This window comes from Pagrus major, chromosome 12 (assembly GCF_040436345.1).
Source record: "Pagrus major chromosome 12, Pma_NU_1.0".
NCBI classification, from domain to species: Eukaryota; Metazoa; Chordata; class Actinopteri; order Spariformes; family Sparidae; genus Pagrus; species Pagrus major.
The window spans coordinates 20315547-20331827 of NC_133226.1; the positions used below are offsets into that span (position 1 = coordinate 20315547).

Consider the following 16281-nt stretch of genomic DNA (forward strand, 5'->3'; position numbering starts at 1 on the left):
GAAGAATGAAGCTTTGAAATAATTACATTTGACATTAAAGCGGAGCAGGCTCTCATTACTTTATGACTCATTTAGAGTCAATGGAGCAATCGGTGCAGTAATAACACTTTTATTCTGATCTTTACCCAAATTTTTATAACATTTACTTTCTTGCTAAGTCAGTGAAATCGAGAAATCAGCAGCGTGGAAAAATAATATGAGGCTGTTAATCACCTCAACACTGGACTCTACTTTAAATTATTTTTTAAAACTTAGAACTCAACTCAAAGGCAACACTTCCCTGTCTTGACTGTGTCACTGAGAGGGTGTTAAGTTTTTCTACTTGATCTGCAGCCCAAAGAGTAAAGTGACACCAAAGATGCTGCAGAGTTTTCGTGTGAAGACTCCCACAGTCAAACTTCAAAACTAAATAATATGTGTACTGTTTACTGCACTATAATCTGAGTTTTTGGGGCCTGTAACTACCAATCTTTCTGAAAGACACTAATGTCCTTCGGCTTACAGCAGCCGGGCTTTACGACATCAACTGGCTTAATATACTGTACTGCACTGCTGCACTGTTAGGGCCTGTGTCCACATAGCGTTTTTTTCTGAGCGCCAGTATCTTTTTTCAATTGTTCCCAATAAGGAGCGAACATCTGTGGCAGCAGGCAGCCGTCCAGAGACAAGGCGCAGCGCCCAGTGTCCTTTTTCAGAGCGCTCTGCCTCAGCTGCTTTTGAAAGTCTCTCAAATTTTCAGAAAGGCACTGGTGATGTCACTGTCACTTTTTTCTTTCTCCTGGCCTAGGCAATTATATTTACTGTATTTTTGTCTCCTATGGATCATGCACCCATGTCCTCCTTGCTCTTATGTCAAATAAAACATAGACAGATAGTAAACCGCAAAGGGGCAGTGTCGATCTTACAGCGGTGGTTGTCAACATATTGTTCACAGAGACAAGACGCACATGCAGTATTTTTTCTTGTTGAACGCTTCATCTCAGCACTCCTGAGCACACAGCCATCACTTTCCTGCCTGAAAAAAACACTAAGTGGACAAGAAGTTAATCAATTCAAGGCTTTTGATACAACTAATTACAGCATTTTGTTAACTTCTGTTTACAGCTGGTTCAAAATTTTCCTGGTACAGTTCAGACTGTTGTTGCTGATGCTTGATAAAAGGTGTCCCACAAGGATTAATATTTGGCCTCATGTTATTTACTCTATACATACTATCTATTTTAAAATCAGAGCTTTGCAATGTTCCTTTCTATGCTGATGATACTGTCTTGTATGTCATCGGATTTACCAAGACTTCAGCCGGTTATTGACGACCTCCAGATTTCTTAGTTTAGCATAACGGAAGTATAAAGAGAACTGGATACAGCGTTTGAAATGGGGCTCCAGTCCTTCCAATGCAAGCTCCTGATTGAAGCCAAAAAAAGTTTGTAAAATTACCTGGATTCTCTTCATAGCCTCCGCATTGGCCCCTGGCTAACTTGAATGGAGATAAAATGATTTAATTGTGTGGCTCTTTGAGACTGCAAATGTCATCGTACTGAATGGATCAAATTAAAAACAAATGATCCCCTTTTTGCAGCTGCTTCTTACACAATGTAAGCTTACAGGAAAAAGTCTTTTTGGCCCCTTAGCTTCACGAGATGGTGTAATAACACGGTTTTGAGCAGAATTTTGGATTATTAAGTAGCAATCACAAGCTCATGATACATACATGTTTTGTTCAGCAAGATAATCTTCACAGATGAACACCACTTTTGTGATTTTTGAGGCGTAATTTAAACCACTAGAAGCAAAAGCTATTGTTCGGCTATAAACAGACTACACTCCTGCTGTTTTCCTTGTCTCCAGCCTTTGTGCTGACCGGCTGTTAGCTGAAGCCTTTTGACAAAGCAGATTAGTGTATTTCACCAAACGTTAAAACTAATCCTTTAAAGCCTTGTCTTTAACTCCAAAAAGACAAAGACTCCATTTACAGTTATCATTTCAAGTTTGTGGTATCTAGATGAAATCCAGGGGTGATTCAATACACTTTTGTTCCCACTAAACCACATGTAAGTGTCTCCTGGGGCTCCAGCACTGCATAACATAAACTTCCATTTCTTCCTTTTTTGCAGTTAAAAAAAAAAAAAAGGTAATAGGTACAAAATAGGTAAACAAATCGTAACAAACTCCAGGGATGCTTAAACTGATTTCTTAGCAAAAACACATTTTAATTTCAGTATTTGTTTAAACAAATAACCTATCATAAACACAGCAAATCACTAAGCTTCCAAGATTTAAATGTATTTGTCATTTAAGATTTTTTTCAGTTAGACTCCTGATGCAACAAGGTTATGAGCTAATATAAAACTGTGTTTATATTGGAGGCTGCTACATACTGTAATACAACTGATTACAAACACAAACAGGCCTCAGTATAAAGTCTGTTTCTCCACGTCTCTGATTCTCTGTCTCAGGACATTTTCCCATCTGTCTCCAAGACACAACAATAATCATTAACTCCAGTCACTTTCATTTGTCATCGTTGTCCTCATGTTTCCTCTTCGTCCTCACGTCCTTGTCCTTCCAGTAATGTCTTTGAACTGGCCTCAGAAGTCGTCATCATCACATATATCCAGATACACATCGAAGGCTTCTCGGTTGCAGTTTCCATCGGGGGTGAACACGTACTTATGGAAGGTCCCATCCACACATATGGCTGCAGGAGGGGAGAGAAGATAAGTAACATCTTCAACGCTGAGTCGAATGCTGTGATACAACGATGTGAATAACACATTCTGGAGCTCATGTCTTAATAGGACACAAACAACTCTAATTGTTGGCACAGAGTGCTGTGATTGGACCGGCCACGAGCGAATGCTGCCATCTGAAGTGTGTCAGCACTGAGACGTTGGAGGATGACAGAAGTAATGTGGAAACAATAAAAACAAACAAAGGTTTAATTTAAAAAAAAAAAAAAAGAAGTTTTGATATGATAAGGAAGATTTCATTGAAATGTACTACACGGAGCTTTTAACTGGTTATAAAACAGTCCCAATTGACCTTCATAAGCAAACAAGACCAGGAGCAAGAAGATTGGCTATTTCTTAATGGCTATCAGCAAGTTGGATTCCGAGTCATCCAGGTTGGATAAGTCACAAAATAAAAATCTTTTTTATGGCCCAGGATTAATTGAGGAGTCCCACCTCAGGAGGTCTGGTTGTACAGGTAGGGTTTTTCAAAATACGTGCTGGCTCTGCGTATCCTGCCCAGCGTGTCAGAGATTTGCATTTCCATTACAACATGGCTTCTTTCTGGAAGGTGTGTCTTTAACTGGTAAAGCGCTTGTGTAGCAGTCAAAGGAGCGGCAGTTAACACTCTGCCTTCCCTCAGTACTAACGAAGGACAGCTGCTGACAAAGCTCCGCTAAAGCTGTTATAAACATGTATTATTTCCTATCAATCCTTCACAATAAAAGCCCTCCATCATTTAGTTATTTAAAAGCATTTATTTTGAAGCAGCAAAAGCTGGAAATGTTTTCACCAGCAGTAACTTATCCCGACTTCTGAAAACAGCTGAAAGCGAATGTGATGAAACAATAAAATACAGCAGATATCAGAAAGTACAAACGGATGCAGGAGAGAAACTAAACCACAGAGATTTAGTGAGAAGCTATAAAAGCACTGAGTGCAGCACAGGCTTGGCTGAGGGACAGAAGGGGGTTGTTATGGGTTAAGGGCCATCAACACCAAGAATGATCTCTACAACAGTAACTATAAAGATAACAATGTTCGCATCCACACTGATGACAGTAACGTTCTGTAAACAGTAGCACCAAGGACGTGCTGCACGCTCCAGCTGAGGAAAAGAGATATTAAAGACCTGTTATTGCTTTTTGTTGTACAAAGAGACAAAGAGAAAACCCTCAGAAGGATATGGTTTTATGAAGTTCTTTAAAAATGAGGAGTTAGAAGAATCACACTCTGTTTATTCATTACTTTTGGTTATTCTGGCGATCAAAGCAAACTGAGACCCCATCAGCACCAAGGGTCGTCTGGCAGTATTTCTCAGGTAAAATTACATTCATTCATGTGTAATGTGTAAAACTTTTAATACGATGGATAAATATCCAAGACTGAGTTATTAAAGTAGACCATCTGAAAAGGGTCATCAATCATTTCTGTCATTCATCAAAATGATGATGAAGTATTGTTCCCCGCTATCAATTTCGTTAAAGTTGTGGCGTGAACTCCCCCATCCACTTGACTAAGAAAGATTTTTAAAATCATCTATTTTAAAGTTATTGTTCTCAGTGAGGACGGCCCTTTAGCCATGGTCGGGAGATGTCACCGCAGCCCGTTTTAAGGCGGGGTGGACGCGCTGTGGCCCTACTCCAAAAAAAGCTCAGCCTGAGCGGCGCTCTTATCAGCGCAGTAAAACTGTTTACAGGAAAGCAAATTGGTGTGGCAAAGTGCTAGTGCAAAACCCCATTTGCTTCACTATTGTCATATTTTGTCCACAGAGGCCACCAGAATCAACAAAGATATTAAAGTTCCTTGTAGAAGCTCTTAAGTATAGTGTGACTTATGCTTGGTCTTTTACTGTGGTGCAAACAAAACCTACAGAATGAGAAAATGAAGTGGAATAATAATCTGTTAAGTGCATCCTGTGAATTCTCAAGTCATGTCCAGCCAAACAAATAAATGCCTGTTGATGATAAACATGAGGTAAAACACATTGAGAGCATCTACTATAATAGTACACTTAGGAACTATAATGTGTACCTGCTCTTATTCCAACAGTACAAAAAAAATAAAGAAAGCACTAAAACAAAAACATTCTGTGTGATTTTCCATGTTTCCTCACCGATGACAGAGTTGACATTCTTGGACGTGTTCTTTCCAAAAGCACAGATGCAGGCGCACTCAGCGGGCACAGTGAAGCTGGCCAATGACCACTGGCTGTCCACATACTGACCAATCACAGGGCCCACCTTCCCAACACGAGCCAGTCTACGGGAGACAGATGAAGAAACATTCACAGATAAAAAGACAGTTTGTGGGTTAAAGAAACTAGCTGGAGGTCAGGGTTTGGTCTTACGCGGAGCGGCGGTTGAGTTTAGTGTCTTTGAGTGCGAAGATGTGAACGGTGCCTTTGTCGCTGGAGGCACAGAGGAACGAGGAGTCATGGCTGAAGTTGATGCTGGAAAAATAAACAAAGCAGAGAAAGGCTGAGAGCCTGAAGCAAGCTTGAACACAAAATACTTGTTCTCTAGAAGAGTGGAGACACTTGACCAGCACACCGAGTTGTTATATTTAGTTTGCTTTGCTTTCCACTCCCTGAAGCAGTTGTTGTACTTCATTGTATTGTATTGTATTTTGCACCAGTGAAGCACCTGGTTTTGAGAAGACTGAAAATAATTTAAACTGATCCACCGACAAAATACTGCTGAACATGTCCCTGTGTTGTTCATATTTAGAGCTGTTTTCACTGAAGAACAGCATCAATTTTAAAGGGGCATTCCTATAGTTTTACATTACACTAATTTACTTTACTTGTCATGAGGAGTGCTGCTCAGTCTGTGAAAACAGCGGCATAATGTCGCCATGATGTCATCAGTTTGGGTTGTGAGACTACATTTAATAAGAAATGGTCTGTGTTACAATTTGGAGGTATGTCGTTTTTTAAGACGTGGGTGTTTACCAGGTAGACCTCTATTCTCCTGGTCAATTATGGCATATCAGATGTTTTGGCTTCACTTTAGGGGGGCTGCCATGTCTTCATCTTTATATATGTCAATGATACTGACACCTTAAACACACACACACACACACTATCCTTCACTACTTGAGTGTGTACCAGTAGAGGGTGGCTGGGTCAGTTCCTCTCCGCAGCTCCACCAGCTTGTCTCTGGTCGTCGTGTCAAACAGGCGGATGAGCGTCCCTTTACGTGAGGCTGAAGCGGCAACGCTGCCGGGCTGGTTCAGCGCCACGCAGGCGATCTCACTCTGGTGGGCATTGATGGTAAAAGGTGCAGACGATGTTCCAGGTTTGGTGTTGGATAAGTCCTGAAGAAAACACCAGTTCGTACATGACCGTCATTTTAAACGACTGGTTGATTTATTCAAAGGTATGCTCTGTGTGTTTGTAACTTACAACCAGCTGCAGGCTGCCACATTTGTGACCTGGAAAGACCAGCAGCTGTTTCTCCATACTGGGACATAAATCGCACAGGCCTGGAGGACAGAAATAGTTGAATTTACTAAGATGTTGAACAGAAGGCCATGATGGAAGAAAAATGAACAGAACAAGAGATGGACTCTTCACCTTTGGGGTTATCTCTGGTGTCAAACTCAAAAAGTTTAACAGGGTTGTCTGGAAAACTGTACACATAGATCCTGTTCTTTAAAACAATGATGATCCTAGAGGGAAAGCAAATAATTACAATTAATAAACTTAAATCATGCTTATTGTATTGTTTTTCACGTAGCTGCACAGGTGGATCGAGTGAGGCATGAAACTCACTTGTCATGCCTCATGCGAACAGCTAGAACAGGTTTGGTGAAGGTGAACTCCAGCACCAGCTTGTCTTTGGGGTCTCGTGACTCCCGAGCATCATCCCAGATCAGCACTGAAATGAAACAATCACCATATAAGACAATTTGTTTTTTTGAAGAAAGTTTACAGAACTACACCACAAGGAGTCATGAAGTGACTTGGTAAGTCAGACTGCTGGTAAACTGTTTAGAGCGCCTGCAAGTTTGAATAAAAATATCAATATTTAGCGCCAGTGGATCAATAACGTATCACAGGTGGGAGCCATACGATATGTTGCTGTATCGATATTTTGTCCCACTCCTACAATGAAGGTATCACTTTACAGACGGTATGTGGAGAACAGATTATAATATCCTCTTTCAACATATAAATGACATGTGTGTGTGTGTGTGTGTTGTGTTTAATGATGTTATGTGATTTGATCGAACTCACCAGATATTTCTGAGAACTTGGGGTTGACTCCTCCTCCAACTACAGCCAGCAGGTTGGATCGATGCAGCATGGAGCAGAGGGCCACGCTGCCTACCTGCTCGTGGTCTGGAAACACACACACACACACACACACACACACACACACACACACACACACACACACACACGAATTAAAAATTAAGTCTTAATATTACAGGTGGAGGTGGATAATTAAATATTTCACCTCCTCCCGTGTAATAAAAGTCATCGGTCTGGACAGCATTTTAGCCACTGACAGCTGGTTCTACAATGATCCGCTGCCACCTTATTAATTTAGCTGTACCTCAAGTATTAACATACACAGCTGCCAAACTAATCACAGGCCTCTTTGTGAAAGTGGATTAGGCTGCTTTTACATTCGCAGAAAGACTTTTGGATATAACAAGGTAGACAAGCTTGCCAAGTCTATATATTTATTTTTTTTACTTTTACCTTCATTATGAGTTGACAGATGTTAATGAACTATATAACAGGTTTGTAAAAACTCGCTTCTACTTCTTCAGGTTTTACACTTCACTGAGCTGATAAAACTGAATAACAGCAGCAGTAAAATGTAATTTTCAGAAGGTGAAGCTGTCTTTCCAGACTGGACCTGACAGAACTATTTTAAATGGATTTTGACGTCACACTCATTTTGTGGCATTTGGGCAGGTGTGGCTCAGCAGGTAGAGCAGGGCCCATGATACTAAACAAGTACTTCATAGCCAGGCTTTCTCTGCGTGAGCTGGCTTGACAAAACCTAAAACTTCAGTCAGAGATAACAGGTAACATGACAGTTTATCAACTTGCTTTGTCAGCCCAGGCTTTCTTCTTTGGGCTCAATGTGCATTTGTTGTATCATTTGACAAAAACGATTATTAAATGCCAAGAGACTATAATAACCTTTTAAAAATGGTTTGCTTTTACTCTGAAATCTTGCAAGGTGAGTTGTTACAGTTGTTGCCTCATCTAGATTGTCAAAATCAGTTAAATATTCAGCCATGACTTTGGAAAAAAATCTTGCAGGCAGTTCATGGGAGGTAGACTCCAAACGCCTCTCTCCAACCTTTTCCACTGTTGTCTGACTGACACTTCTTGCGAGATTTCAGAGCAAGACTTTTCATTGAATGTGTTTCTGGTTACAAAAAGGATCTAATTGTTGAACAGAAAGTCTCTCTCTATCAGAATCATGTCTGTAATTGTGGTCAGACACTTAGAATAACAACCTCAGCCTGTCAGTGACACAAAGAAGCACTTTTAGTGGACGTAACTTTGACAGCTGGAGCGGCCAGAAAGGATTAGGTTGCAGCCATTGCTGCCAACTGAGGGGATCTACTGGACTGATTCCAAAACATCTAAATATAGGGCCCAAGTTTCAAAATACAAGAATATCTCTTTAATGTTTTTTATGCTTTATATGAATATATTTGAAGGGCTGAATTGACTTTAAAAACAGTTCATGGTTTGTTTGTTTTTTAGAATGAAGGTTTTTTTTGTTTCTTTGTCACAGAAGGGGGAATAATCAACAAGAAAACAACTTAAAAAAACGACAAAAAATGTGTTATTTTAAATGTCAATATCGGCCCAGAATTTTACAATCACATCATCCTCACTCAATTAGTATTATTACTACCAATGAAGCAGTACTGATGATGTTATTATAATGTAATTATACAAAAACATTGACCAGCACAGGTAACAGTGAATTCACCCACATTCCCCTAGAGAAACAAATCCTGACCGGACAGGGTTTTATTTTTCCACAAATACAAAAACACTTGACAGAGGGGCAGTTAAATGCACTCACCCAGGTGGCCTTTCTCCATCAGGGGCTCCACGTTGTAAATCCTGACCCCTGTCTCCATAGCACAGCAGAAACAGCCTGTGATTCACAAAGGAATAACAATAAACTTTATTTATAAAGCACCTTTAATTTGACAAACAGGCAAAAGCAGGAAACTTTATGATTACAGAATAAACACTCAACAGTCAAGCCAAACACAAGGAAGCCGGGTCTAAGGTAACATCACAAAAAGAATAAAAGGATAATAAATAGATTAATAATGAACAAATAAGAGCAGTAAAGAAGATGTAAACATAATGTCTGTGTGCTGTCAGTTAGCTCAAAGTGTTAGCTTTCAGCTCACTCTGGTCCTGGTTGAACTGCAGGCTGTTGACTCCTCTCTGCTGAGCCATGGCTGCTGAACTACCGTGATGTTACCGGTGAACTACAGCTTCAGCTGGACCCAGCGGACGACCTGTGACCGGGGAGAAAGAAAAACACGACGGCTGCTCAAGACGACACATGTTAAGTTTGCTGTCTTCTTGTAGTCTTCAGCTGACAGCGGGTCAACACTGTTGTTAGCTACAGTTAGCTAGCACACATTAGCATCAGATAACAGCGGTGTAAACGCGGCTGCTGTGACGTTTTTACGTAGACATTTTGAAATATGTAACAGTCTCACCGTAAACATGTAGACTCGAGACGATGTGGATGTTTACAAAGCAGTAAACAGGCCAGACGGGGTTTAAAAACAACAACAGAGATGTTGCAAGACGTCGATTTGTTTTTGTTTTCCAACAGTGACGTATACGGCACGTGCTTCCGGTTTTCTTCCGCTTCCGGTTCATATAAAACTTCGAAGAAGAAATCGAAGAAAAGCGAATAAAAACACGTAAAGACGAAGAATATCTCATTTAAAAATGACAAATAACGTGTTACTTCAATATTAAGATGTTTATTTTCATTTTAGGAGACAATTTAATGAATATGATAAATTGGACAAGATAAAACGAGTGATACGAGTATCATACTAAACTATTATACAATCTTTATTAGAATGAAAAGTATATCTTACAACATAAATATCCGATACTCCTCAGCTGCTGTTAATATACTTTGGTTAGTCACTGATGTCTCAAAAAAAAGGTTTTCACAGATCCTCGCCTTTTTTAAAAACATGTTTTTTATTGGAAACATTAACACAACAAATTATTGTTGTGCAATTGTCAAATAAAAAGTATAAATATGTGATCCAGCAATTAAAAAAAACAAGTTACCGCCGTCAATATATGCAATAAAAGTCAAATGAAATGTGTTGCATTATTTTTGGAAATAATTTTCACAAAACACAAAATAAAAATTCAGAAAATATTGAGTAGTGTAAATATTTTACCCTCTCTTAAATTAATGACTTCAGATTTTAATTGCAGTACTACATCAGATAATACATCTGCACCTTTGATTGCTCCATCGACAATACAAGAATAACAAAGATTTTAAAAACAACACATCTGGAGATACATAGTTTTTTTTTGGACAGGAAGGGTACTAAGCCAGAGAAGCAGTTAAAGGCTTTATTGCAAAAAGCTGATGAAGGGCTGAAGGTTGCTGCTCCGGAGAGGTTTCCTGTGGTTTTTGAGTGAGTGTGGATCAAGAGCAGAGTAGCAGGGATTGGGAAGGAACAGCAGACTTCTGTAGATAAGGAAGGGAAGCAGGGCTGGAATCAGGGGAGGCAGGAGCAGACAAAAAACAAGGCCAATCACAGCCAAAAAGTCACGAGGCAAAGAGAAACCACCAGATAATATAGCCTGAATGAGGTAGCACTGACTGTGGGTGCAACGGCAAACTGGCAGGGTGGAGATGGCTCAGCAGAGTATTTGAGGAGGTCTTGATTGTGAAGATGAGGTGCAGCTGGTGGATCCTCCCTGACTACAGCACACCTGCAGACAATCATCCACACCAAGGAGACAGAGAGAGCTGCTTTATAACATTTTATGTGGACAAATCCTTTTCTAAGAATAAAACATCTACAGAACTTGTAGAAAGGTGCAGAATAAAAGTATCTCTTTTCCTTAAAAACATTATTATGATTGTGAATTAATAATTAAAATGATGAATCATCTTGGACAGAAAGGTATGGCAAACAGACGTGGACATGGACACATACAGTACCAGAGCACTGTAGGGATGACATATTTTTGTAGGCTAACCCAGAAGTTAGCATTGCCCTGGTTCCCTCTGGTGAACAGGTTTTCTACAAACTGATCAATGTACAAGTTGTAAAGTTAGAGTTAGAATAGTTTGTAACTAAAGTCGGCCTGTAAAGACGGACTAGTGAGATGAGTCTCTGTGTTCGCTGTGATGACGTTTAATGTCCGTGACAACTTCTGTCGTCTCATTCAGCCACTTGTTAGCAACTGCCATTTTTAAGACACGTAAGCGCTTTATAATTAAATTGTGGGACATTTAATGACGTATTTTATGTCGTAGAACAAAACAACTTAATGTCTTAAGCCCCACATGCCTCATTTGAGGCATTTAACCAAAAACCCATTCAAGAAACCAGTTGACTTTGAGACGAGGGAACTGGAATTGCAAAAATGCAGAGCAGATGATGGTGTGTGCAGATGATTTGAACAACAGATGTGTTGTAAAGTGAATGCGACACATTTAGTGGCTGTATGTTATGTTATGTAAAGTTCCTCTCCACCACTATCTAATGGTTAAGCCACATTCCATGATAATAATATATTGGTTCAGTTATTGCCAGGATCATATTCATGTCCCTGCTTTATCTCTACACTGCCAAACATCAAAAAGACAGGGGGGGAAAAGTCAAATAAATATAATCTTTTAGAGCTCTTTGCTAATCTGTACTGAGGTGATGGAGGCAGACAGACAAATAGCTGAGGGAGGCAGCTGAAGAAAAGCTCTTTGTGACAGTGGTTTCAAAGCAGCAGCTGAGTCAGAGGCAGACAGAACGAGCTGCACAATGCAGCACATTTTGTTAATTAGGTCCATTTTCACCTTCACGAAATACGTGGGCAGTGCTTTTCTATGAGGGGATGAGAATCAGGAACATATGAAGTGTGTGTGTCTGTTTGAGTGTGTGACGACTGTCTGTGTGTTACAACCCAGTGTGCTATATGATGAGATTAGAAGTGGGGACAGTACATTGGGAGTTATTTTAAGCTCAAAACGTATATATTGTGAATATATCATGTGACGTCACCCTCTATGAGTGTGATAAGCAGAGTACGTGTAAAACTAGACAAGTATCAGCATCATGTCTAACTTCATGATACCTACACAAGAGTTTTTAGACCGACCTGCAGTATGGTTTACTTGAGTATTTCCATTTTACGCCACTTTACACTTACACCTCTTCTACTACAATTCAGAGTGAGATATTTCACTTTAACCTTGAGCTCAAAAGCACGGCACAAAGACAGTCAGTGTACGATAAGAGTTCACATTTGCTGAAGTCAAACGGCAGGAAAAAAAACAGGTAGACAGTGAAAAACATGCGCACTCATTCAGATGGGGGTCAGGCAGAGAAATATGAATCTGAGGGTCAGGCATAAGGCTGCTTTAAGCTGATTAGGGAAATTGGAAGCAGGTGAGTCAGTGGGGAAGGTCGGGAGATGGGAACGGAGAAAAGAGGGGTTACTGTAGGGCAGGACGGCTGGAATAAACTGAGAGTTAGTATATGGCAAAGGAAAAACAGAGCAGACAACAGAATGAATACCAAGAGCTGGATTAAGCTATGAGACCGTCTACTCAACTACATTTATGTGACGGCATAACCCACAAAAATTCAAAAATGTATGAAATATAACAGATTGTTTAACAACACAGTATGTAGCTTCTGCCGCCAGAGGTCTCTCAATCAGAACAGACTTATGCTGCAGTCACGTGCTCCTCAGATGCTCCCGTTTCCTGAGCCTGGAAGTCGTTTTTCCAACTTCCTGTATTCATGTGTGTTATGTCGGAATGTAGGAGCGACATGGACGCCGCCAAGTGGCTGCAGGCGATGTAAAAAGCCTTTTTATTGTGTTTTTTTATACTGATGTCATTTAACGACAGACAGATTGAAACCCTCATGCCTTGCACTTGTTATAAGATATGACAGTTCTGCTTTGAATGATGTTTTTTTATATTTGTTCCTGAGTCTGTTTGACTAGGGCTGCAGCTGTAATAACAAGGCTAAAGCCGTAACATTCACGCCATGAGAATACGTCTAAGCAACACATTCATTTAATAAAATACACAAATGTGATTATAGACAGATCTACTCATGCCCTAATGATGGGCCAGTGATATAAAACAGTCAGCGATTGTTTGACAGCTGTCCTTCCTGAATTTGGCAGCTGCAACTGTGTGTTTGTAGCCTGGACTATGTGTTTAACTTCTTCCTCTATTTGCCTAATAGATATCTGTTCTTCATAAAGTATTGTGCTCGACTGCTAGTAGACTTCTCCACGTTTGCGATTATTCATGTACTGCAAACACCTCCACATGTGAGCATGCTCGTGGCTAGATGTGGAAAACCTGGGTTGATTTATCGAGTTGATAACCAGTTTTGTGTGACCGCTTGGCATGATCGCGACTGTGAGGGTTAGTGAAGCCGGATAACAGAAACGTATCTTGGGTTTGTTGAACTGGCTTCATAGTACAGGCTCCAGAACTAACTGTGTGCGACCTATTTGACCTATTAAATCTCTAATTAAGTCTCTAACTTTTACTTTTCAACACTGACTACTTTACTCATAAACGCGAGCAGAGACTGAATTCAGCTGACTGAAAGAGGATGCTTGGATCAGACAGTTTGTAAAAGGGGAGGTCATCAATTATAAATTTAACCGGAACATCTCCATTATTTTAATGACATCCAAATGGCCCATGTCAGAAGATTTGACAGACTGCTGCTTTTGCACCAGTAAAGATTCTTTTACCTCTTGTAAAATGCCCAATAAAATTGCCCTTGGGTTGTAGAAACCAATGATAAATATCGGGACATTTTTTGTGGTGAAGGGGTACGCTCGGCCTCTTCTCCTGGTTTATTATAAGCATTGAGGCACTTAAAGGAAGCCTTTGCTTATGAAGCCTTTGGCCCGAGTCCAGACCATAAAAACTATATTTAATTAGATGAAAATGGACGGATTAAATCAGTGAAACGTGACACTGTCAACCACAGGAGATCTACGTAAACTTCAGGTATAATCAAAACTTTCCCTTTCCCTTCATTTATACCTTGCTTTGGTCTCACTTTAAGATGGCTAGCTTATTCATAATTAATAGTGCTTAAAAACATCCAGTTTATAATCCATTCAAAGAACATATTTGAGTGATGTCAATGAAGGGTTACCAGAGCTCGGGCTTCTGGGGTTACGAGGTTGTGAACCACCGGCCTACAGGATGCTGGATCCACCTGAAAAACACTGCTTAGAAGCCCAACAGTGAAGACAAAGCTGTGATCACAATGTTGAAACCAACACAAATGAAAAATGACATCACATCTGTTCTGATCACATTAATTAGTCTCTTGACATTTCAGCAGTCACTGCTGAACATTTGAATGCTTGCCTCAATAATATCCCTGTATTTTTAATTGCCACAGGATGTGCTAATTAACATTTACATCAATGATTTATGTGGTCTGTCCGTCTCTGACAATATGGCGAGTAATAAATAGGAACTACAAGAGAAACCAGGCCCCATAACTGGGTGTACATTTACTTTACGTCTCAGCACGTCCAGTCAATGTAAAGACTGTTTCTGTCAGTTCTTTGATCCAAACCTCGACAGGTACCTGACACTCGGCTCATGTTCTTGTGTTTATGGTTCATATGGGATTAAATTAAAGCTGCGTTGATGTATGGGCTGCTTTATAATGATCTGAGAAACGTTTAAGGTTGCTGTCATCAGTGTTTGCTGCAGATTTATTTTCATTAGTCTGTGGTTCACTCACAATATATGTCGACTAAGTTAATTAATGTTTTAGGGTTTTAATTGCTTTTATTGCAGCATGTGCAGTTTTTTTAAATATGCGCAGTGTGCAGAAAGGAAGGTGCAGTCTTTAGACGTCCACTCTGGACACTGAGGAATAACAGTGCTCACAAGCTTTTTAAACAATATGCTGACTATCACATACATTGTTTCGCACCTTTTACTTAACATCCAGAGAACAAAACAACAAGGCTCATGTGAGGCAAACCTCGAGATTCATTTTATGGAACATATATTCAGATGTCACTTTTCCACGCCGTTCATGGAGCATCCTGTCCACACTCGTTCATCTTGTTCGTATTTCTGCACGTTTCTGAGACTGACTTCACTTTGAGCGGCGCCCTCTAGTCGTTGTCTTTCTTAACATCCATGCCGATGTGTTGGTCGCGTGTATGTGGGCTGTGACCCCCAAATTCCACCAGATCCATATTCAGTCCTTCTCCGATCTGATAGGTTTCACTCCGCTGCGTTGCGTAGCTACTCCGTTGCAGCCCCAGCAGTCCAGACCCAAGCTGTGTGTCACTATCTGGTTGTGTTTTACTTCCTCTGTCAGAGATCAAACTTCCCTACAACAGACACATGGTTTACATACAATGTACCAAGAGCAACTGAGCTCAAATTATATTTAGCAAGCCATCCAGCTTGTCCAGTGTTGTCCAGGTTCACGTCTAACTAGCATGTTAGCTTACAGTAAGCGTAACGAACCAGTCCTCTAAGTAGTCACTGTGTAACCAAGCTTCTAGAAATATTTAATGAGGACAAACAATAGTCTTTGCTGTGGTCCTTTATGATAACATGACTCAAATAATACAAAATATGAATGAATGAAAGAAAAATAGAAACCTTTATGCTCGGTGGCACAGACCTCCAGTAAAAGATAGATGGAAAAACTCTGTTGTGAGCCCCAGATAAATCACTGAGAATCTTGTCAGCGTGATGACAGACGCAACAAATACTTCTAATAAAAAACCTGAGAAATCCTGGATTAAAGTTGTGGCTGGATTACCAGCTCTGGCACATACTGTGCTGCTGCATGCCTTGTTTGAAATAAGCATAAACGTTTGGCTGCCAACTCAATTAGGAAGATCAAACCTTCCGGGACTAAGCTAATTGCTTGGACAGACTGCATTTTTGGCAGATGATAAAAGCTTAACATTTCTGTGATAAGTGTCCAAAACAAACCAAACTACATGCATTAATAAAATGTAAGAAGTACATTTGGGAAGCAGACAGGCTGTGGAAAGGGACCGTGATTGGGTCCGCCATAACATTTTGGCAGTAATGTACCTGGACGTGTGGGAAAATGAGACGGGCATCATTAGTGTAGCAGGAAGTTTAATACATTAGGAAAAAGTCAATTTGGAGATGATGACAGTCGTATTAAAATGAGGACTAGAGGAACGCTCAGCTTTTCAACTCAACAACTTTTTGATTGACAGAACATTTAGAGGTGTAAAACACTGAGGAAAGAGGTTAATTAGTTAACCTCTGTGTCTGACAGA

General features: G+C 40.2%; 1 protein-coding gene across 1 annotated transcript; it reads right to left on the reverse strand.

Moving 5' to 3' along the window:
- Window positions 1–2186: 2186 nt before the first annotated feature.
- On the reverse strand, window positions 2187–9575 carry wdr45 (WD repeat domain 45). Its single transcript, XM_073478113.1, has 11 exons — window positions 9453–9575; window positions 9135–9245; window positions 8795–8869; window positions 6970–7074; window positions 6505–6610; window positions 6307–6401; window positions 6136–6215; window positions 5839–6047; window positions 5080–5181; window positions 4846–4991; window positions 2187–2698 (listed from the first exon to the last, which is right to left on the reverse strand). The coding sequence occupies exons 2-11, from the start codon at window positions 9181–9183 to the stop codon at window positions 2589–2591; spliced, it is 1077 nt and encodes a 358-aa protein (XP_073334214.1). The 5' UTR covers window positions 9184–9245; window positions 9453–9575; the 3' UTR covers window positions 2187–2588.
- Window positions 9576–16281: the final 6706 nt, after the last annotated feature.

Excerpts from the sequence above, each read along its gene's own strand:
- wdr45 (XM_073478113.1), bottom strand. The coding sequence starts at position 9,183 with ATGGCTCAGCAGAGAGGAGTCAACAGCCTGCAGTTCAACCAGGACCAG. Across the intron at positions 6,216-6,306 it reads CACCAGAGATAACCCCAAAG|GCCTGTGCGATTTATGTCCC; the intron begins GTGAAGAGTCCA and ends TCTGTCCTCCAG. Across the intron at positions 5,182-5,838 it reads GACCCAGCCACCCTCTACTG|CATCAACTTCAGCCATGACT; the intron begins GTACACACTCAA and ends TTATTTTTCCAG.